General features: G+C 47.6%; 1 protein-coding gene across 1 annotated transcript in view; it reads left to right on the top strand.

The window, feature by feature from the left end:
• Positions 1-24257, top strand: part of Apoltp (apolipoprotein lipid transfer particle homolog) — a 94787-nt gene that overhangs the window by 55701 nt on the left and 14829 nt on the right. The window contains 7 exon segments of the mRNA XM_087909600.1: positions 1541-1716; positions 4727-4733; positions 5440-5627; positions 6701-6807; positions 8005-8381; positions 11073-11185; positions 12875-12932. Of these exon segments, the coding sequence (XP_087765726.1) occupies positions 1541-1716; positions 4727-4733; positions 5440-5627; positions 6701-6807; positions 8005-8381; positions 11073-11185; positions 12875-12932 (1026 nt within the window).

Here is a 24257-nt window from a genome sequence, read left to right as displayed (position 1 = left end):
GACCTCTGAGCCTCAGTTTTGCCAGCTGGGAAATGGGGTGGTATCAACAACCTAGCAGAGCAGTGTGAGGTTCAGTAAGGTAATGGTCAGAGAGCCAGGAGCACAGTGCGGGATTCATGGTCAGCATGGTCCAGCAGGAGGCAGGGGCAACCTGAGGGGAGCTAGGAGCATCCCAACACCAGCTTAACAACTTTGTGGCCTTGGGATCAGCACCTCACACTGTCCTGCCTCAGTTTTGCTAGCTGGAATATGGGGGTGCTCATAGCTGTGTGAAGCTGGCAGCCCATGCTGTGTGTTCAGGAGTGTGGCGTTTAGGCCCAGCAGAGGCAGCTTGAGTGGGCAACCTTTCGTTCAGAGCCATTCATTAAGGCCCACTACACTCACGTGGGCTGAGGGTGGGTACGGATGGAGGAGGGGAGCAGAGGGGCATTCTGAATTGTGTGTTCAGAATGGACATTGCCCCCTCTCTCCTTTCCTTCCTCATGTGTGTGTGTGTATGCATGTGTGTATGCAAGCATGAGTGTGTGTGTGCAGGCGTGTGTGTGTGTATGCATGTGTGTGTGTGCATGCATGTGTGTGTATGCGTGTGTGTGTGTGTGTGTGTGTGTGTGTGCTTTAAAGACAGAGTCTCATGTGGCCTAGGCTAGTCTTGAGCTTACTATATAGCACAAGACGGCCTTCCTTGAACTCTGGATCCTCTTCCCTCTGCTGCCAGAGGGCTGGGATTATAGGTACACACCACCAACCCCACTTTAGGCACCCTCCCCCACTTCTAAGGAAGAGTAGGTCGAAGGACGGAATCACTGTATTGTTTGCTAGTAGCCTTTGCACAATCTGTTCCCATCTAACCCAACACTCAGCCAAACGTGTGCCAGCTGGGGACCTGGGAGGGCAGGGACCATGGAGTCGCAGTCATTTTATCCATCAAAACCCACATCCCAAGGCCTGCCTTGTTTGTCTCTCACTGGGAGAAGTGGTAGGGCCCCTTGAAAAGGAGCACAGGGAGCTGGCTTTCTGTGTGCAGAAGGGTCCCACAAGGGCTAGTAACTATCTGGGTTAGTATTTCCTTCTGATTCCCCACTGCGCAGCCGGAAAGGTCTCCACGTTGAGGACACACACAGTGGTGCCCCTAGTGTTTGAACCCAGGCTTGCCTGACTTCAGTTTTTGTGTGGTCTGGGTGCCCAGCTTCCACCTCCCTTTGCATGGAGCCCTGATAGAGCAGCCCGGCAATGAGTCTCCCTGGGACTTCCAGGAACACCTCTTGGAGTCCGGAGGTCACCACCCATTTACCGTCTCTGTGTTTGTTACGTTTCCTGGAACAAACGGCTGGTTATAACAAGTAGCTGTTTTGGCTCAAAGAGGTTGAGGGCGCAGTGCACCACAGAGTGAGCAGCCTGAAGCTGTGACAGGAGCATGAAGCTGCTTGCTAATGGCTTGGTGGATGAGGCCGCAGGGAGTGCGCAGGAAGTGGGGTAACCCCTCAGTGACCCACTTCTCTACCAGGGCTCCGACTCCCAAAGGCTCCACAACTCTCCCTAAATAGCGCCACCTGCTGGGGACCAAGTGTTCATACATCTGAGCCTGCAGAAGACTGTAACAGTCATACGTTCCTCCTGGGGTGCAGTTGTTTTCCAAGATGCTGCGGGGGACCGGGACTCAGCGCAGCTGCTCCTCAGGACATCTGAGGGGAGATGGCGAGGCTGGGTCCTCAGCCTGTGGGGCCTTGACTAGCACTCAGTGGCCGGCTGGACAAAATGTCTCATGTGACATCCAGAGAAGGGGAGAGTTGAGCAACCTCATGTTCTCAAGAGGAACTGAGCTGATAGAATGACATTTTCATATCTATATAACTATATATAGAGAGAGAGATATATATGAGAGTTATTGGAGTGGCTCACAGGCTGCGGTCCAGCTAGCCCAACAATGACTGTCTACCAGCAGAAGGGCCAAGAATCCGGTAGTTGTTCAGTCCATGAGGCTATCCTGAAGAAGTAGGCTCCAATGCTAGTGAAGAAATGGACTTGCCATCTAGAGTCAGAGCAAGCAGGCCGGGAGCAAAAGCTTCCTTCTCCCGTGTCCTTATATGGGCTGCCAGCGGACGTGTGGTCCAGGTGGGCCTTCCCACTTCAAATGATCTAATTTAAAAAAATCCCTGACAGGTATGTCCAGCCACTTGGGTTTTAATTAGTAATTCCAGATATAGTCCATTGACAACCAATAAGAGCCACCACAGATGCCTTGAGCATCTTGAGCAATTGCTTCCTGTGAGCTCCCAGGGTAGATTCAAGAGGACTTGGCAAAGAGAATCTTTTACTAGTAAAACTGCAGAGACTTCCTTGTGCAGGGCTTGTCAGAGCCTCTAATACTCAAACGAAGATTGTCTACCACTAAAGGGCACACCTGGGCACAGAGCCTCTCGGGCTACTGTCTAGGACAGACAATAACCACTCACCTGGGCCAGAGATGTGTGTGTTTGCTGCCAAGCCCAACAGACCGGGATTGGTCCCCAGGATCCACATGGTGCAGGTTGTCCTCTGATCCCTGGCTGCACTGTGGAATGCGTCCCATGACCAGTGTTATCTTAGAAGACCCTCCTCGCCTGAACTGCTTGGGGTGGAAGTGCTCTTGTGTTTCAGGGTCTTTGGGGTTGGTATCTGCTTAGATTCCTAATCCTCAAATCCAAAGCGCTCCACCATGAAGTGAGTGCTCTGCCATGGAGTGGGTGCTCCGCCATGGAGTGAGTGCTCCACCAGGCTTAGATTTTAGAATGTTGTGGATTTTCAGATTGAGGCTGCATCATGGTGTTTGTTTTTTCTGAGACAGGGTCTTGTGTAACCCAGGCTGGCCTCCAACTCTCTATGTAGCCAAAAATGAATTTAAACTCCAGACCCTCCTGTCTCTACCTCCTGAGTTCTGGGATTACAGGAGTGCATCACTGTGTCTGTTTTCTGCATTGCTGGGTTTGCACTCAGGGCTCTGGGCATGCTCAGTGAGCACTCTCCCCGTGGGGCCCATCTCCAGCCCTCCATGGAGCTTTTTTATTTTATTTTATTTAGTTTTTGAGACAGGGTTTCTTTGGTAGACTTTACTGTCCTGGAACTCACTCTGTAGACTAGACTGGCCTCAAACTCACAAAGATCCACCTGCCTCTGCCTCCTGAATGCTGGGATTAAAGGCGTGTGCCACCACTGCCCAGCTTCATGGAGAATTCTTAAACCATGGATTCTAGGGCTGGACACAAATGCCGATCTTCGGTGGATCATTGTCGTCTGAGAAGGAAATAGAAATGGGGGAGGTGAGACTGGAGAGATGGATCAGTGGTTAAGAGCACTGGCCACTCTTCCAGAGGACCCCAATTTCTGGCCTCTGTAGATACTATATGCTGACATACATGCAGGCAAAACGCCCATACAAAATAAAAGTAAGTCTTTAAATTTTTAAAAACTGTCTTCAGTAGCCAGGTGGTGGTGGCTCACGCCTTTAATCCCAGCACTCGAGAGGCAGAGGCAGGCGAATCTCTGTGAGTTTGAGGCCAGCCTGGGCTACAAGCCTGTCTAGTTCCAGGACAGGCTCCAAAGAAACCCTGTCTTGAAAAAAATCAAACGAACAAAAAAAGTCTTCAAAAAAGAAAAGGGAAAAGACTGGACTGAAGCTTTTGTTGGTTTGGTTTGTGATAGGGGAGTTCAGCCAATCATATTTTGTTTTCGGGGCGTGCCGCCCTCAGGCAAAAGCCTGCCTATAAACCTTGCAAATGTGCTCTGCTAGCTCTCTTTTCGCCTGGCTCCTGTGTCCGGATGGATCGGTTGGATTCTGGTGTAAGCTGTTGTAAGTCTTACTTCTGTTTATTAAAGATATATATTTTGTATCAAGATAGTCTGGGGACTTTTCTTTACCAATCGCCCTGCAGCTTCAGGTTTGTTTCTGAGACAGAGTGTAGGTAGTCCAGGCTAGCCTCAATCAAGATCATCCTGCCTCAGGCTCCCAAGTATTGCTGGACCGCAGTTTGAGGTTACAGCATCCTGGCGGGGAAAGTGTGGCAGCAGAAGTTTGAGGCAACTGGTCTCGCTGCAACCAAAGTCAGAAACCTCCTTTTTATTTAGTCTAGGATCCCCGTCCACGGGGTGGTGCTGCTTACAGTTAGGGTGGGTCTTCCCGCATCAGTTTACCCAGCCTAGGAGACCCCTCACAGACATGCACAGATTTGTCTCCTGGGCTATTCTAGAGCCTGTCAGGTAGACACTGAGCCTGTCAGGTAGACAGTCAGGAGAGCTATCCCAGCAGAGCGCCTGGACTCCCTCAGAGCGCCGTGAGCTTCCGAGAGTCTGTGAGAAGGTTGTAGCGGGAGATGTGTGGACCCTGCATAGAGCTGAGCTGGCATCACGGGGTGAAGCTGTTCCAGCAGTCCTGGGGGGCTGCCAGGTGCAAACCTTCCCTGCACAGGAGACCCCTAGAGCCGCTCCCTCGCCTGTGAACTTCCTCGGTGTACATCAGCACGTGGTGGGCCAGGAGCTCAGGAGGCAGCAGATACCCTCACCAGCCCAGCTGTCTTAATCGTGTGGCCTAGAGCATCTTGGTAGAGGTTGGTGTGCCTCCGTCCACTCCACTAGTGTTGGCCTCGCAGAACCACAGATCTAGCATCTGCCCACCCAGTATTCTGCCCTCCCCTCCCCCACTGCTTCTGTTAAGGTTGCCACTGGCTCAGTCATGCCGAGCTTCTTCCTGCAGGATGAGCGTGAGGAGACAGGGGACAGCGGTTTGCACAGCATGACCTGCACCTCACCCAGAACTGCAGCCGGGCCTTAGCCGCAGAGCTCCGGGTGGGGGCAGGGGCAGACCTACACCGGAGTCCTCTCCATGGGGACCTGCACCAGGGATCCTGGGCATGGCCAGCTTTCAGGCAGCCTGACTCTCAACTTCAGCCTGCTGAATGACTCAGGTAGGAAGGATCTTAGTTGTGTGGCTTCTCCCAGACTCTGAATCCCAGATCCCAGGGCAGGGGCAAAAGAACCCCCTGGAGCCCAAAGCTGTGGCTCCAGGCCTTTCTGTGACCTGTGCTTGTGGGACAGATAGCTCCGACCCTAGTTCCTAGGGGCTGTTCTTTAGATGCCAGGCGAAGCCCAAGATGTCTCAGCAGTGGTAGATACAGTGCCACCCCTGTCGCTTGTTCTAAGTCTTGGACCTTTTTCTTCGTGACAGGGAGCCCACAGGGGCAAACATGAGTGGAGACTGCGGTGGATTAGATGAACTTACTGCTTCAGGAAATGTGCCACACACCTGGAGTCTCTGGGGACACTGGGACTCAAGGAGTCTGTCTTGGGGCTCAGGAATTCTGCAGAATTCCGGCTCCTATTCTGACACCGCAAGCTGGGTTGAGCCCTTTTCATGGTCTCCTTGCTTCCTTCCACCCACTGCCGTCTGTTCTGGTGCCTCGCCTGTAGGAATGGCCGGCCTTTAAGGTGGGGGTGCAAGTGACCGGTGCCCAGGAGTCTCCCAACTGCTCAGCACAGATGGAATTGTGGAGTGACAGCTGTCACCTCGATGCCAACCTTGACACCTCAGGCCCCACCACACCAGCCCCAGGCACTGGGCCCACTCCTTCTCCATATATGGCCACGGGCACATCCAGGTGGGGAAAGAAGGGTTAGGTTATGCTTCCTCAACGTGGCTGAAATCAAGGGACCTCATAGGCTAGACAAGTTGTTTCTCTTGTTGCTGGGGCACCATATCCAGCAAAGGGTTTGTCTCAGATCACAGATTTAGGGAACATTGGTTGGGAAGGCCCCGGGGGCAGGAGCATGAGGGAGCCATCCACACAGAATCTGTAGTCAGGAAACAGAGTGTAGCCTAGGGAATGCTGCTGCCCACATTCAGATGGGTCTCCCCACCTCAGCCTAATCTAGAAAATCCCTCAGGAACATGCTGAGTCTACATCCTGTGAGGTTGACAGTTGCTAGCAGCCATCACAAGGAAGCCACCCGCAGTCATCCACTGTCACTCGCATGGTCACCGTCACTCATGGTCACTGTCACTCATGGTCACCGTCACTCATGGTCACTGTCACTCATGGTCACCGTCACTCATGGTCACCGTCACTCACGTGGTCACCGTCACATGGTCACCATCACTCATGGTCACCGTCACTCATGGTCACCGTCACTCATGTGGTCACCGTCACATGGTCACCGTCACTCACATGGTCACCGTCACTCATGGTCACCATCACTCACGTGGTCACCGTCACATGGTCACCGTCACTCACATGGTCACCGTCACTCATGGTCACCGTCACTCATGGTCACTGTCACTCGCATGGTCACCGTCATTTGCATGGTCACCGTCACTCATGGTCACCGTCACATGGTCACCGTCCCTCATGGTCACCGTCACTCACACAGTCATTATCACTCATACGATTGTAAAGAGTGGAGCTAGGCTTGGAGAGGCAGGCTTATCATCCTAGCTACTTGGGAAGCTGAGAAGGGAGAATTACAAGTTCAAAGCCAGGTTGGGCAACTTAGTGAGACCCTATCTCAAGAAGAAAGAAATTATTTTGGTTTTTTTTTGAAAGATTTCTCTCTACAGCCCTGACTGTCCTGGATCTCACTCTGTAACCAGGCTGGCCTTGCACCTGGAGATTCACCTTCCTCTGTTTACCAAGGACTGTGTCCCCCAGTAAAGAGGGCCTTCCTGTGTCCCCAGTGGAGAGGATCTTCCTGTGTCCCCAGTGGAGAGGGCCTGCCTGTGTCCCCCAGTGGAGGAGGCCTGCCTGTGTCCCCCGGTGGAGGAGGCCTGCCTGTGGCCCTCTGGTATGAGCACCACTCTGTCCAAGCTTGCCATGCATCCACAGGCTAAACATCTTCCGAGATTAGGTGCTTAATCTAATTAGGTTTTTAATTTAAAAGTGTGAATCTGAGGCAGGGGAACTGGTTGAGTGGTAAAGAATACTGTCTCTTGTAGAAGACTCAGGGTTGGCTCCCAGCACTCACATGGCAACTCGGAGCCATCTATAACTCCAGGGCTTCAGCACCTTCTAACCTCAGGGGCTGCACGTGTGTGTTGCACAGGCAAACATGCAAGCAAAACATCCATATACCCAAAATAAGAGTTTTTAAAATGTGAATCTGGTCTGGCAGGTTTGGAGCAGCCTGAGACGGTGTGGCTGGGTGACACCAACAATCCTGGTCCACGTCAACACTGCAGATGGCTGTGGCCAGGGATGCCCGCCTCAACCCCAATCCTCATCTCTTTTCCAGTAATGGGGGTGGACGTTTTACCTAAGGCCTGAGACAGCTGAAAGTGGAACAGGGAGGAGCAGTGCACCACAGCAAAGGCCAGCAGGCTTCTCCACAGAGGGGACAAAATGGTGATGCACATCACCACCAAGAAGCAGATGGATCTCTGTGAGTTCAAGGCCAGCCTGGTCTACAAAGCAAGTTCCAGGAGAGTCAGGGCTACTTAAAGAGACCCTGCCCCAATAAAGAAGGATAGAAAGAAGGAAGGAAGGAAGGAAGGAAGGAAGGAAGGAAGGAAGGAAGGAAGGAAGGAAGGAAAAAAGAAAGAAGGAAGGAAGGAAGGGAGAGAAAAAGGAAATCCTTAGGCTGTGTGGGAGTCTCCCAGTGTGCTATAGGGAGAGCAGCCATTAGCAGCAGTTGATGAAGGAGCAGAGCCATATTCTAATAAAACTTTATTAGCAAGAACATGTGCAGAAGCTGAGCAGCCATAGGTTTGTGCCCCTGTTTTCCATCATTAGGTCATCTCTGTCTTCCCAGGCTCACCCTGACTGTTGTCCCTGTGCCTCTCCCCAGGTCATTCTCTGTATCCTACTTCACTCAGGGAACCTGTATGACTTCAGGCCTGCTCTTTCCATGCCTTGGTCCTGAAACGCCTGGGGCTTTGAGGTTCGGCCAGTTTGGGATGATTCATCCTTACCATGTCCCCACAGGTCTCTCTGGACATTCATGATGGTGCCACTAGCTTTGGGCACTCCACACATATCCCAACAGGCTGCTCTGTAAACTACTGGGCCCATGTTGGCCATCTGGAGCTATGGGGCCACAGCCAACATGACAGTGAGACCCTGCTGCAGGCTGGGGTCCCAGATGAGGCCGCCCTGCTTACAGTTCATGGTGATGGGGAAGTCACAACAGCAGGAGCTAGAGCAGAGCTGGAGGCAGGGAGCTGGATCTGGAGGCAGGGAGCTGGAGCTGGAGGCAGGGAGCTGGAGCTGGAGGCAGGGAATGGAGACAGGGAGCTGGAGGCAGCTGCTCACATCACACCCACAGTCAGGAAACAGAGAGATGAACCCCAGTGCTCAGCCCACTTTCTCCTTTTTATTTGGCCTGGGACCCCACCCCATGGGATAGTGCAGCCCACATTCAGGGTGACTCTTCCACCTCAGTTACCAGTTCCAGAAAGTTTCTCAGAGGCAAGTGCAGAAGCTGAGCTCTGGAAATACTGGATCCTGTCAAGTGGACAGTCAATAGGAACCGTCAGAGCCACAGAGCACTGCTCCCCACCCAGCCTTCACGCTCTTCTCCCAGTTCCTTCCATTCCTGACCAGCTCAGAGAGGTGGAGTCACTTGACTCAGGCCACACAGCTGATTTATTAGGTAGCCAGACCTTGAACTCAGTCTACACCAGTCTGACTTCACATTCTGCTGCCTTGTGTCCTCCAGATAGGCGCAGGGACCTGGCTCTCGATTACTCTGGACCCTTGGTGTTTTTCCCGCCATCCAAATCATTTGCCTCTGGCTGAAAATGTTTCCCATCATTGAGGGCGGGGGGCAAGTGGGGACTTTGCTCATGCTGGAACCTGAGATCACTCGTGAGTGGGCATTAGGCCTGCTGGGACTACACTGATTCCTAGCCCCCTCCTCCCTCCATTGTTCTCTACGTCTGGTTGTCCAAGCCCACAATGACACTTCACGGTGCCCCGACAGCCAGGAGTCCCCAAGCATACGATCCATGTCGCCTCCCTTTCCTTACCCTACACCTAGCACACGTGTGTGATTGAATATAGGATAATGCAATAAGAAATGAGTGTTTTCTGACCCTAGGCACTCCCACCTCCAGCTCCTCTGGGTATGATGTCACCTGGGTACCATCTTGAGGTGGGTAGACTGCAACCATTTTACAGATGAGGACATCAAGGCTCAGGCTTCCTGGTACTGGCCATCCCCCTGGGCAGACCTAAGCTGTGGGCCTCACCTAGCATGACCCCAGCTTCTGACACACAGTAGGAACCGCCTACATAGTCCTAGGTTCCCTGGTCTGTCAGTCATTTCTCATACACAGCAGGGAACATACGTGTGCGAGCTCTTGGAGCTGCCTGCTCTGGAGAGACTGTGTGGGGCAGCCAGAGAGGTGGCCCCACTTCGGGGCAGAAGTTGCCAGAGCTCCCCACAAGCCAGACCCTAGGTGACCTCTGAGTCTTTCACTGAAGGAAAGCTGCTGGCATCTGGTCCAGGCCACTCTCAGGACAAGCCATTCACTCTTTTGCAAGTTCACTCCACAGGTGCTTCTGCACCTGCCTGCCCTGCAGAACACAGCTAAAGCCTGCCTAGGCTGGTGTTCCCACGAGGCACAGGTTGCTGTGCCCTGTGATGTGATGAAGATGCCCAGCAGGGAAGGGTGGCAGGCAGGAGAGGGTGGGGCTTCTCAGAGGAGTGTCTAGGGATGCCTTGTGATAGATGATCTCATGGGGGCTTAGAAGGCGACCGGCTAGCCTGAGGTCAGTCAGTGATCCCTCCAGGCCTACGTGGTAGCCTTTCTGCCAAGGTGCGTGGGTTGCAGCATACCCCATTACAGTCTCTGCTGTATTCTTCCCCTTCAGCAGCCCAGTGAGGGGCCACAGGGCCAGCAGGCCACTCTCCAAACGTGTTACCCCTCATCCAGTTTCTCATGTGCAGAGGAAAGGATTGGCAAGTGGTCACAACACTTTACAGTTTACAGAGGCTCTCTAAACAGACAAACAAAACCAGTTGTAGTCTGGGTATTGCAGGGCATGCTTTCAATCCCAGCACTCAGGAGGCAGAGGCAGAAGGATCTCAAGTTTGAGGCCAGCCTAGTCTACAGGGCAAGTTCCAGAACAACCAGGGCTACACAGAGAAACCCTGTCTCCGAAAAACAAACTAACAGGCAGTTGTAGCAAATGCCTACGTAGTAAACTTTTTCCATCCTGCAGCCATGTTCTAGCTCCTGGCCAGGATCCTCTCTGCCTGTCCAGTAATGAACCAGAGCTGAGGCCCAGCTTCTCTTCACCAAGGAGATAAGGCTCAGTGCTGTGAGCGTTGCTTAGTACTCTGGGCCCAGTACTCAGTGCTGGGAGCAGCACCCAGGCTGTTCTATGCTTTTTGTCCTGCTGACACCCGCTGCTGTACAGGACAGCACATCCTATCATCCCCAGCTGTGCAACCTTGTGCAGACGTCTTGCCCTCTCTGTGCCCCCAATCGCCTCGGGTGTGAAATAAAGATAGTAAGTAATATTCCTGTCGCATGGAGCTGTGCAGATCCAGGTTGTTGGCTGAGGATGCTGGGATACCATTGACTACGACAATGTTGTTAGTGGTGACAGGACCATCACTGTCTCTGGGTACACATGAGGTTTAGGTAACTTGCTCAAATTCATGTGGTGAGCAGGCAGTGGATTGAGGACTCAACTCTGTGTTTCTGTGGTCCCTACTGTATGGGGTGTGCCCTGGCCATGTGTGCCCGAGCCTCTGTGCCCTATCCCCACAAACCTGCATCAGTGGTCACTGCCCACCTCCAGCCATTACCTCTGTCCCATAATTCTGCTGAGAAGGAAAAAGCAGCTCTTGGTGGTCCCCCTTGTATGTGGAGCATGTACCCCACAACTGAGAACACCAGATTCCTCTTTTCCCCAGACCAGCTGGTTCTGAGCCCTGCCCATGAGCCCCACATCCAGGGGGAGCCAGGAGCCAGGGCCTGCATGCTTACAGGCTGGGCAGGGTCTTGCTCAGGGCTGGGAATCACACAGGCATCTCTACTGATCTCCAGGGTCCTCGGCACCCCAACAATATGTGTCTTGCTCTCTCTCCCTCCCCTACCTCAGTTACTATTCTGAGAACTCTGGATCTTGGAAGACATGAGCTCATTCCTGCAAATCACTTGCGCCACCCAAGATCTCCTGTTCATCCACGTCCATGGCCAGAACCAGGCCAACAGGTGGGAGCTCTTGACAGTTCTGGGGATGCCCAGGAGGAGAGGAACTGGAGCCAGCTGGCAGCTAGACACTGCTGGGCAAAAATGAGACATGTTGGCTCCCCAAATGATCACAAGCCACTAGATTACAGAATGGGAGACTCAGGGAGGCAGAGTGGTATTTCCAAGGTCACCAAGCTCTTCAAAATTCCCTGGCCTCCAGCCTGGTCTACAGAGCGAGTTCCAGGACAGGCACCAAAGCTACAGAGAAACCCTGTCACGAAAAACCAAAGAAAAGTCCCTGGCCTCTGGGACAGCATGTATGAGTCCTCCTCCCACTCCTCTGCGCGCGCACACACACACACACACACACACACACACACACACACACACATACACACACACACACACACACACACACACGCACACACACACACACACACTTTCTCTATTATCAGTCACTGGTCTTAGCGGAATTGGCTTGGGGCTTGGAACTCTTAACTGTTAAAAGGGGTGTGGGTTACCAGCTTCTTGAATTCAGTCCCCACTTGTTACGGGCATAGCCTATGAGCCGGGCAGTGGTGGCACACACCTTTTAATTTCCACACTCCAGAGACAGAAGCGGGTGGATCTCGAGGCCAGCCTGGTCTACAGAGCAGGTTTCAGAACAGGCTCCAAAACTACAGAGAAACCCTGTCTTGAAAAACAAAACAAAACAAACAAACAAAAAAAAAGGTTTAGCCCATGATTCTCACCTGGGTGAGGCCTGGAGAAATAAATTTCTGTAGCTAAGCCAGGAGAAGAAGGCTGCTAAACACCCCTGGGAGCATAGTATATCCTGGCCCCACGGATAAGCACCTGGTAGAAGGGCTGGTGGTGAGTTCCAGGGAGGAGGCTGGGATTTCTAAGTCAGTCCTGTCGCCCGCACCCCAGAGGGCTCCTGGGATGCAAACCCAAGAGTGTGGACTCTTGAACCAATTTCAGTCCAGACCCACTTTTAGCCCTTTAAGGAAAACTGAAGTTAAGAGGTAGAGAACAAGAAACTGGCTTCTGATGCCAGAGCTGGGTGGAAGCTGTGCCCAGGTGACTGTGACCATGCTTGGATCGACAGCTCACATTTAGGGCCTCCAACCCACTGACCCGGGTAATGCTGAGCCCGATGCCCTCATGCCAGCTCCAGCCTCTCTTTCTTTGCTTCCAACAAAGAACTGCCTGCTGCTGCTGCTGCGGGGCCAGCACTGCCTCCTTTCCCTCCTGGATGGCCACCCCCACTCAGCCTCCCCACAGCACCCCAGCTCCTAAGTAGCTGCAGACACTGCCTGAGGCAGTCCTGTGCAGCCTGGCCTGCTGGGGGCTGTCTGTACATCCTTGTCTGTCCGAGGCCTGCAGTGAGCCCCGGTGGGCCACCTCCAAAACTCAGGCTCTGACTTTCCCAAACATCCTGCCATTTACATTCCAGAGGGGCCCAGGGGATCCTTGGGAGCTGGGGGGTCTGCCACTCTGGCGCCTGCTGCCTGACACTCCCACCCCCACCCCCTGCAGCCTGGTGTGCCCCCAGCAGCTGTAGCAGACGCCCTGGCCCTTTGAGAAGAGCCACCTCCGCCACCACACCCTGCATGCATTACAGGGAGGTCTGGGTAGACAGTATGGCTCCTTAAACCGTGGCTGAAGGCTGCTCTACGCTGTCACTGCTTGTGTCCTGTCTGTCTCTAGTCCCCAGATGAGGGTGTGCCAGCCCTTGGCACAGGGGCCAGTACAGATTAGCTGCTTGGTAAAGAGTGAGTGAGTAGGCCTGCCAACTAGCCGGTACCTGCCATCCCCTGCCCTTCCCTCTCATTCTCCTCATCGCCTTTCCCTTGGCCCTGCCACTAACTTCTTGTGCAGGGCCTCTTGCGCAGCCAAGCTCTCTATGACTGAGCTACACACCTCACTCCCCAGTCCCGGGCCACAGGTTTCGACTGATGCCCCCCCTGCTCATATCCTGGCTTACAGAGCACACACTCTACACAGTGGATGTTTTCTCAGCATCACAGCCAAAGGAAAACACCTTAGCTTCTGTCTCCAGCTTTATTCAGACTAGCTGCAGCCACAGGAAGGGAACTGCTGGACACCCACATGTGGCCAGTGGGTGGAATGCTAACACACACAAAGCCCTGGGTTCCAGCCCTGTCAGCCCAGAACCCCCACACTAGGGAGGTAGAAGCAGGAGGATCATAAGGTCAAGATCGGCCTCAGCAGCATAGTTTATTTCAGGCTGTCCTGGGCTACATGAGACCTGTCTCAAGCAACAACAAAGAAGTCACCACTAGTCAGGGCAGACCACACATTTGCAGTGTAATTGAGTTAACGAGGCTCTGTCTTTACTCCTGAAGACCACAAGTGTTTTTGTAGAACAGGATTGGTTTAATAACACAGTATAATTACAAAAATCAGGATGTTTAGTTCCTTAGAGAATTGGTCTTATGTAGCCCAGGCTAAAACTTGTTTTTTTGAATTTGAGGTGTTCAGATCAGGAAAGGTGTTCACCACCACACCCAGGGTAAGCAGTGCTGGGGATAGAACCCAGCTGTCTAGGTCAGGGTTCTGTTGTTGTGAGCAGACAGCATGACCATGACAACTCTTAGAAAGGAAACATTTAATTGGGGTGGGCTTACAGTTCAGTCCATCATCATCATGGTGGGAAGCATGGCAGCATGCTGGCAGACACGGTGCTGGAGAAGAGCTGAGAGTCCTACATCTGGATCCACAGGCAGCAGGAAGAGAATGAGACACTGGGCCTGGCTTGAGCATCTGAAACCTAAAAGCCCACCCCTAGTGACACATTTCCTCCAACAGGGCTACACATGGTGCCACTCCCTAGGGGCCTAAGGGGGTGGGGGGGGCTAAGGGGGCCACTTTTATTCAAACCACCACACCAGGACCTCTTGAATGCTAGGCAATCACTCTGTCAACTAGACAGTCTGTTTATGCAGCCCTGACTGGTCTTGAGCACACTGTCTTAGTTAGGATTTCTATTGCAGTGAAGAGATGCCATGATCACAGCAACTCTTATAAAAGAAAACATTTAATTAGGGACTGACTTACATTTCAGAGGTTTAGTCCATTGTTATAATGGTGGGAAGCATGGTGGCATGCAGGAAAACATGGTGCTAGAGAAGGATCTGGGAGTTCTACACCTGGATCTGAAGACAGAAGGAAGAGAAAGGGACACTGGGAGTGAATTGGCCATCTGAAACCTGAAAGCCCACACACTTCCTCCTCTTAATAGTACCAGTCTCAGTGAGCCTATGGGGGCCATTTTAATTCAAATCACCACATTCTGCTCCCTGTCTCCCATAGGCTGGTAGCCATATTATAATGCAAAACTGCATTTAGTCCAACTTTAAAAGTCCAATGTTCAAAGTCTCTTCTGAGACTCATGCAATCTCTTAACCATACCCTGTAAAAATCAAAATGAAAAGATCACATACTTCCAACATGCAATGACACAGGAAATGCATCACCATCACAAAATGGAGGAAAGAGAACTCAGTGAGAAAATACTGGACCAAAGCAGACCGAAAATCAGCAGGGCAAACTCCAAACTTGTCATCTCCATGTCTAATGTCACAGCGTTCTTCAGATCTCCAATTCCTTTCAGCTTTGTTGGCGGCAGCACACTTCTTTCTCCTGGGCTAATTCTAATCCCTGTAGCATCTTTCCTTGGCAGTTACCATGACTCTGGCATCTCCATCTTGGGGTCTCCAACACAACCCAGGCTAAACCTTCACAGCTTCACACATCCCTGCCACATGCCTGGCCTCAACAGTTTTCCTTAGCCGTGGACGGAGATTCCATAACCCCTTCCTTGTATCCTTGACTCTAAAACCAGAAGCATGTGGTCAAAACTACCAAATTCTGCTTCTTGCTGGAGCTAGAACATGGCCCCCTTTTGAAGAATCAAAGTTCCTCCATTTTGTCCTCCACCTCCATGTGTCTTGTGTAAGCTATTTCCTGTAAAATGTTCCCGTCCTCAGAAATGGCTAGGGGTAGAAGTAACAGGGGAGTCGTCTGGAAAGCACAGATAACCGTAGAATAAGAAAACTTGACAAGCAACAGGCGAGGTTTGAAAATAAAATTTCTGAAAAGTCCTTAGACACAAGCCAATCAGGACTGAACCTGTCACCCCACACCCTGATAATGTAACTTTTCTGGGGTTTGCCTTTAAATATCCCTCTAAAATAGCGGGGTACCCCCTCTTGCTGCTGTGCTGATGAGGTCATTGCCAGCTTGTATCATGCACACGATAAACCCCTTTTGCATTTCAGTGAGTCAGTCTCCTTGGACTGGGCATATATTTAGGGGCTCATCTAAATTACCCCCGGAGTTGGGAGACTCTCACCCAAGTCTCGGGATAACACAACCCCTCACGAGAGACCATCCTTCCTGTAATCACACAAGGTTTATTGACAGGAACCAGCACTCTGGGACGGGGCGAGACTCATTTCCCACACAGGGGTAGAGGAGTTTGACCCCGAGTAGCTGGGAGAAGGAATATTTAAGGGAAGAAACCATAAAAGGGGGTTGGAGAGCCAATTTTTGGAATTGGAAAATTCTGAAAATACCAGTGATAATCACAAAGGGGTAACTCCCTGTTTCTCAAGATTGTTCTCAAGATTATAATCTAACTTCATAGTCAGCTAGTTCCTGGAACAGAGTCACTGAACCGGCTAACCTAGATTTTTGGCTCTACTCTTCCTGCCAGATTTTTGGCTCTATTATTCCTGGTCCTTCAATCCCAGATCCCCAGAGACCCCCATTGGGACCTCTGACCCTGAAGGTTTATTCTGACCGACTGCAGAAAATCTATCTGTGTTCAAAGTCTTGTCTGTCTGGCTTCTGTTGTTGTCGGCGCTGATCTAGGAATCTAAATCTGAACAGGTCAATTTGCCCTAGCAGTCATGCTAGAGGGCCGATCTGGATGAATTGGGAGATAATGTGGGATTCGTCTCTGTATGCTGTGAATACCATTGGTTAATAAAGAAACTGTCTTGGCCTGATAGGGTAGAACAGAGATAGGCAGGGAAAACTGAACTGAATGCTGGGAGAAAGAAGGGTGGAATCAGAGAGAAGCCATGGAGCCCTGCCGGAACTTTAGCCAGTAAGCCACAGCCACATGGTGATACACAGATTAATAGAAAAGGGTTAAATTAATATGTAAGAGTTAGCCAATAAGAAGCTAGAGCTAATGGGCCAAGCAGTGATTTAATTAATACAGTTTCTGTGAGGTTATTTTGGTTCTGGGTGGTCAGGACAAACGAGCGGCCTTACTACAACAGATTGGTGCTCCAATGTGGTTGACTAAATCCACATCAAACCCGAGAAAGCTTAAAAGGGAATTCTAGGCACTAAAAAACAAAGTTTAGCTGCATTTTTTTCCCAAATGGGTTTTGCTTGCTGGCAGCATGCTGCAGGTCCTTTAAGAAAGGTCTTTCTGATTCAAAGGTAGCAGCAAAACAGCTAAGCAATTTTGAAAGAGTGGCTTCCCAGCTATGGGCTGTGCTGCTAGCACAGACTCTGACTCTTTCAGGAGGCTGAGCATTCAAATAGGCTTTGTGAACAGAGTGCTACAACTTGCTTAATGGCAACATAGATCACTGTGTGCCTGGAATTGGGCCGAAGTACATGGCTACTGAAGTTGTCTAAAGAAGGTGAGATAGTCCTTTGGGGTTCCTGCTTTATGAAAAAGTCTACCAGATATTCTGCAGGATATAGAAGAAAGTGACTGACAAACTTCCAATATAGGTGGAATTGTCTTCAAAATTTCCTGCTTCATGGAAAAGTCTGCCAGATACTATGGGCCTATAGGCTGAAGACGGATGCCCCAACAGTACAGGAGAACATTGGGTGACTGTCCAGGCAGCAAGATGTCTCTGTCATTTCTAGAGTTTTGGAAGTTGCTTACAATGCACTTCCTGTTTACTTAGGTAATATGATATCCTTCTGAAGTCTTTGATGGAGATGAAGAATTTATAATTATAGTATAGTTTTCCTTAGTTATGATAAAAGATAAAGTAGATATAAATATTGTAATTGTAATTCTTGCTTGATAACTGTTTTGTTATATGTAATTTTACTATGTTAAAATTAAAACCTTCCTTTTTTATTTAAACAGAAAAGGGGAGGTGATCTGGGATTCCCCTCTGAATGCTGTGAATACCATTGGTTAATAAAGAAACTGGCTTGACCTGATAGGGTAGAACAGAGATATGTGGGGAAAACTAAACTGAATGCTGGGAGAAAGAAGGGCAGAGCCAGAGAGAAGCCATGTAGTCCTGCTGGAGACAGATGCACCACATGGCAATACACAGATTAATAGAAAAATAATTAAATTAAGATGTAAGAGTTAGCCAATAAGAAGCTATAGCTAATGGGTCAAGCAGTGATTTAACTAATACAGTTTCTATGTGGTTATTTTGGCTCTGGGCAGCGGGGACAAACAACCAGCCTTACTACAACAGGGAGACGTCCCTTTCCTTGTCTGGACGGGACCATCTGAAACCATCCCATCAGGGACCCAGTCGGGTCCCAGTCTATAACTCTGAATCTGAAGTCTCCGGGGATCAAGTAGCCTTACTAAATGGCTCCTGTCCCATCTGTATGGTTTTTGGTCTTGTCAAGGCCTAATCTCTGGGCTCTCAACAAACCAGACCATCTGGTACCTACGGGAGTCTGGTTTGGGTCCTTTGTCTAACTATTGTGTTTGTCGGTCTTGTGTGTTCTGTCTTTGTATCTCTGTTCACAACTGACTTGATTGGACAGGCCTTTTATTTCACCTAATCTGACTGCACTACCTTCGCCTTTGCAGGTTTTCCCCTTAAAGCCCCATGCTGCATGCCATCCTGCCCCCCCATGCTGGCAGATGGGTTCCCTTGGCCTGCCCTGGGGGCTGTGGGCCTCGACCTCTGGCCAAACCTGATCAAAGTTTGAATCCTCAGGCCAAGGGCACTGGCTATAGGTGTCACACTGCGGTGGCCGTGTTATGACACTATAGCCAGACTTCCCTCCACCAGAGCTCCTTTGTTCATTCAGATCCAATGAGTTATAAATACCTGTCATCATTTAAAGCGGCTGGTTACAAATTACTATTGGTTAGGGTATGGAAAAAAAACTACTGTTAGTCTCAAATGTTTCACGCTAGTACAGGATTTTATGTGATGTAATTTAAAGTTGTTTTTGTTATAGTATATGCATGCTTCTGTTCCTGTTTAAAATATTGTAGCCATACAATATATTATATAATACTGAGGGAAACCACAAGAAAGACATTGGGTAAGAGTTTTTATGTTGTCTGAAAAGTGAGAAATACTTTGGTATGTTGTCTGGAAAGAGGAAAAAAGCAGGAGACTAAAAGAATAAAAAACGGAAAAATGGATTAAAAGTATATAAAGTTATAAACGATCAGAAGGAGATGTGAACTATGTTTGCTGTGGTTTCTCATACCTGCAAATACTGAATGTGCATGTTTTGTTGAAAAGTTTGTCTATGTAACTTTTCTTGCAAGCTTGGAGCTGAGACAGAAATAGTTTGGATATTTTTGCTATCTCTGTCACCCATCACTGCTGTGGACACATTTATGGGCCTGACTTCAAAATTTATCTCTGAACTCTGGTTGCTGGACTTAGATTAGCAGAAATTCAGATGACTTTTTGGAATAGATAATGTTAAAACTATTCTTATGCTGTTTTTTATTGAAAAGTTGACTCTAAAGTTAGATTGTTGCTCTTCCTTTGTTAGACCCACGTTTATGTTTATTTAAGTTTCCTCTGTCAGTCTGAGCCCCAGACACAACGACATTCTGTAGCTTCAGATTTATAAGTTTATTTTGTTAGATATGGTCAAAAATCTGTTAAAATTACAATAAAACTAGTTAAAATCTAATTAGTAACACTGGGAATTAGTAACTTAAAATTTATGCAAGGGTAATTTTAAGGAAACCATAAGGTATAATTCCATTTTGGATTTTGGATTGGCATTTTGCTAGGAAAAAAAATGGACACCACATAATTTCACTGCCATCTTGATTGTGACCACATGGAGTGGGCCTAAATAGGAGGCAGCAACAGATCTCTAAGATAGTTTGGATTGGAATAGATTTTTGTATGAATATTCAAGTTCTGTTCTGAAAACAGTATTTATAGCTGCACTTCAGTGTTTTTATACTAAAAAATGTACCTTGCGCTGCTAGCTAGATTTTGTTAATTAGAGAGTCACTGAGGTGATAATGGTTATAAAGTCATAAAGGGATCATAGGAAACAGCTGAGGTTTACAAATGTACAGTGGGACTGGAGTCCCAAAGAGAGTCCAGTTGCAAGGATGGACCTTAACAGTTTTAGAAATGCCAGTGCCATGTGATAGCCACCAGAAGTACCAGCTACAGTGAAATAGAGAAGGTTGAGATCTAAAAGACAGGCTATGTATATGCTGTTGAAGATGGAGAGAAAGAGGTACTTTATTTCTGATATTGCAGAAAGACATTTAAGAGATTTTAATTTTTTAAAGAACAGTTAAAACTATGGGACATCTGTGCTTACAAAATGTTTTATATTGTTAGTGTTTGGACTTCATAAAAGGCTAAAAATTAGGGTCACAACCATAAGCACCAAATGCTAACCAGAAACTGGATGTTCATTTCTTTTACTTGTAAAATAACAACAGGAAAAATTGTATAATAGGGGATCACCACAACATGGGAAACTATAATAAAAGGTCAGACCATTTTAAAGTTGAGAATCAGTGGCTTAAAAGAATGTATCCCCTTGCTCAAGGTCTATTCAGGCTTAAAAATGCATGTTTAGTCTCCTTGTCTTTGCTAACTTTGTTGGATTTAAGATATTTAAATAAACTGAGTGATTTTTTTATTGATACTAAGGGGAACTTCAATTGAAAAATTGTTGTGTTTTAGCCTGGTATTGGCATTAAAAATAGATGGAAGACCAATGGAACTGAATCAAAGACCTAGATATCAGTTCTCATACCTACGAACACCTGATTTTTGACAATGAAGCAAATAAATAAATAAATAAATAAATAAAATGGGGAAAGGAAGCATATTCAATGAATAGTGCTGGCATAACTGAATATCATCATGTAGAAGAATGAAAATAGACCCATATCTATCACCATGCACAAAACTCAAGTTCAAATGGATCAAAGACCTTAACATAAAGCCAGCCACACTAAACCTCATAGAAGAGAAAGTAGAAAGTACACTTGAATGCATTGGCACAGGAGATCACTTCCTAAATATAACCCCAGTAGCACAGACACTGAGAGAAACAATTAATAAATGGGATCTCCTGAAACTGAGAAGCTTCTGTAAAGCAAAGGACACAGTCAACAAGACAAAACGACAGCCTACAGAATGGGAAAAGATCTTCACCAATCCCACATTGGACAGAGATCTGATTCCCAAAATATACAAATAACTCAAGAAATTGATCATCAGAAGAACAAATAATCCAATAAAAAAAAATGGAATACAGAGAACAGAGAACTCTCAACAGAGGAATCTAAAATGGCTGAGACACTTAAGAAAATGTTCAACATCCTTAGCCATCAGAGAAAAGCAAATCAAAACAACTCTGAGATTCCATCTTTTTTATATACATTTTTTATTGATATTTATTGAGCTCTACATTTTTCTCTGCTCCCCTCCCTGCCCTTCTCTTTCCCCCTTCAATCCTCCCACAAGGTACCCATGCTCCCAATTTACTCAGGAGATCTTGTCCTTTTCTACTTTCTACTTCCCATGTAGATTAAGATCTATGTAAGTCTCTCTTAGTGTTCACATTGTTTTCTAAGTTCTCTGGGATTGTAGTTTGTAGGCTGGCTTTCTTTGCTTTATGTTTAAAAAACACCTATGAGTGAGTACATGTGATAATTGTCTTTCTGTGTCTGGGTTACCTCACTCAAAATGATGTTTTCTAGCTTCACTCATTTTCCTGCAAAATTCAAGTTGTCATTATTTTTTTTCTGTCGTGTAGTACTCCATTGTATAAATATATCACATTTTCCTTATCCAGTCTTCGGTCAAGGGGCATTTAGGTTGTTTCCAGGTTCTGGCTATGACAAACAAAGCTGCTATGAACATAGTTGAGCACATGTCCTTGTGGCATGATTGAGTATCCTTTAGATATATACCCAAAAGTGGAATTACTGGGTCTTGAGGAAGGTTGTTTGCTAATTTTCTGAGAAATCGCCACACTGACATCCAAAGGGGTTGTACCAGCTTGCATTCTCACCAGCAATGCAGAAGTGTTACATTTTCCCCACATCCTCTCCAGCATAAGCTGTCATCAGTGTTTTTGATTTTGGCCATTTTTCAGGCGTGAGATGGAATCTCAGAGTTGTTTTGATTTGCATTTCTCTTATGACTAAGAATGTTGAACATTTCCTTAAGTGTCTTTCAGCCATTTTAGATTCCTCTGTTGAGAGTTCTCTATTTAAGTCTGTACTCCATTTTTTTTATTGGATTATGTGATCTTTTGGTGTCCAATTCCTTGAGTTCTTTGTATATTTTGGAGATCAGACTTCTGTCTGATGTGGAGTTAGTGAAGACCTTTTCCCATTCTGTAGGCTGTCGTTTTGTCTTGTTGACTGTGTCCTTTGCTTTACAGAAGCTTTTCAGTTTCAGGAGGTCCCATTTATTGTTTCTCTCAGTGTCTGTGCTGCTGGGGTTATATTTAGGAAGTGGTTCCCTGTGCCAATGCATTCAAATGTACTTCCCACTTTCTCTTTTATAAGGTTCAGTGTGACTGGCTTTATGTTGAGGTCTTTGATCCATTTGGTCTTGAGTTTTGTGCATGGTGATAGATATGGGTCTATTTTCATTCTTCTACATGTTGATATCCAGTTATGCTGGCACCATTTGTTAAATATGCTTTCTTTTTTCCATTTGATATTTTTTGCTTCTTTATCAAAGATCAGGTGTTCGAAGATGTGTGGATTGATATCCGGGTCTTCTGTTCGGTTCCATTGGTCCTCCTGTCTGTTCTTATGCCAGTACCAAGATTCCATCTTACACCTGTAAGAATGGCCAAGATCATAAACACTGACGACAACTTATGCTGGAGAGGTTGTGGGGTAAAGGGAACACTTCTGCATTGCTGGTGGGAGTGCAAGCTGGTATAACCACTTTGGATATCAGTATGGATTTCTCAGAAAATTAGCAAACAACTTTCCTCAAGATCCAGTAATACCACTTTTGGTATGCTCAATTGTACCACAAGAACATGTGTTTAATTATGTTCATAGCAGCATTATTCGTAATAACCAAAACCTGGAAACAACCCAAATGCCCCTTGACCGAAGAATGGATAAGGAAAATGTGGTACATTTACTTCAGAAGTACTACACAGCAGAAAAAAACAATGACATCTTGAAATTTGTGGACAAATGGATGGATCTAGAAAACATCATATTGAGTGAGGTAATCCAGACCCCAAAAGACAAATATCATATATACTCACTCATAAGTGGCTTTTAGACATAAAGCAAAGAAAAACCAGCCTACAATTCACAATCCCAGAGAACGTAGACAACAATGAGGACCCTAAGAGAGACGTATATGAATCTAAACTACATAGGACAAAGAAAAAGACAAGATCTCCTGAGTAAATTGGGAGCCTGGGGATCATGGGAGAAGGTAGAAGGGGAGGGGAGTGGGAGGGAGGGGAGCAGAGAAAAATATATAGCTCAATAAAATAAGAAAAAGGGGCTGGAGAGATGGCTCAGCATTTAAGAGCACTGACTGCTCTTCCAAAGGTCTTGAATTCAATTCCAAGTACCCACAAGGCAGCTCACAAATGTCTGTAAATTCAGTTCCAGGGCATCTGACCCTCATACCAATGAACATAAATTAATAATAAAATAAAGGGTTTTTTTTAATAAAAAAAAACTGCCTACAGCTTAAAAAAAAGAAAAATTGTTGTTTTCTAAGGCTCACACTTAACAGAGATAAAACTACAAAGTCCTTTCCCCAAGGTCAGGCATTCAGGTCAGCTCCCAGTCACTCAGGTTGCTTGGAGAAAGTCCTTACTCTGGTGTCTTCATCCTTATCTCTGGCAAAAGGGAACTTGTGGCTCTTCCCTAACACCTGACTGTAGGGCCTTAGAATTCCTCAAGTGCAATGCTAGCCCCAGCCCCTCCTGTTCCCATTTCACCCTGAGACTTGTTCCTTGCCTTCCCAGGAGACAGTATTAACGCGGATACAAACTTGTTCTGTGTTTACCCTAAGAATGACTCTTTATTAGCTTCGATTCAAAATCATTATTTTTTTAAGGCTAAACCTGACAGAATGTAAATTTTAGTCTTATGAAAGCTGCTAACTTATTATAGGCTGCTAGGAAATAGAAGTTAGTCAGCCATCTTAAAAGTACTGACATAATTAATTACAGAAATAAGCCTTATTTAGTTCCCTGTATATGTTTTCAAAGTCAAACTTAAAACAAGTAATAAGAAACAAAGTTTTGGGGCTGGAGAGATGACTCAGCAGTTAAGAGCACTGGTTAAGAGCTCTTCCAGAGGACCTGAGTTCAATTCCCAGCAACCACATGGTGGCTCACAACCATCCATAATGCAATCTGGTACCCTCTTCTGCCCTGCAGGTATACATTCAGACAGAACACTGTACATTATAAATAAATAAATCTTTAAAGAAAAAAGAAAGAAAGTTTACTAATCAGACATACCTGGCAGCCCTCATACTTCAGAGATCTGCAGAATATGGCATTTAAAATAATGGTTAAAAAGCTTATTATATTAAACAGAGACTCTGAGAGCCTAGCAGTAACCCAAGGTCTCCAGAGAAGATTATGGGACACCATGATGTCTCCACCTGGATTATGACAATGCTGACCACTGGGCAAGGTGCCCCAGTGCAACACCCGCCAGGACCCAGTCTAGACTGTGAGCAAACAGCAGGGTACTGGAGAATTGATTTCACCACTTTCCCTAGACAAAATAAGGCCAGTCTTTTTCATGTCTCTCTTCCACAGGGGGAAAAATCACCTTATGGGCCTGGCTAAGACTGTAAGACTGCTGTTCTGGATACTT

This window comes from Myodes glareolus, chromosome 9 (genome assembly GCF_982192425.1).
Source record: "Myodes glareolus chromosome 9, mMyoGla1.1, whole genome shotgun sequence".
In the NCBI taxonomy this organism is placed as follows: domain Eukaryota; kingdom Metazoa; phylum Chordata; class Mammalia; order Rodentia; family Cricetidae; genus Myodes; species Myodes glareolus.
The sequence above is the reverse complement of the archived record's forward strand: the minus strand, read 5'-3'. Positions and strand labels throughout refer to the sequence as shown.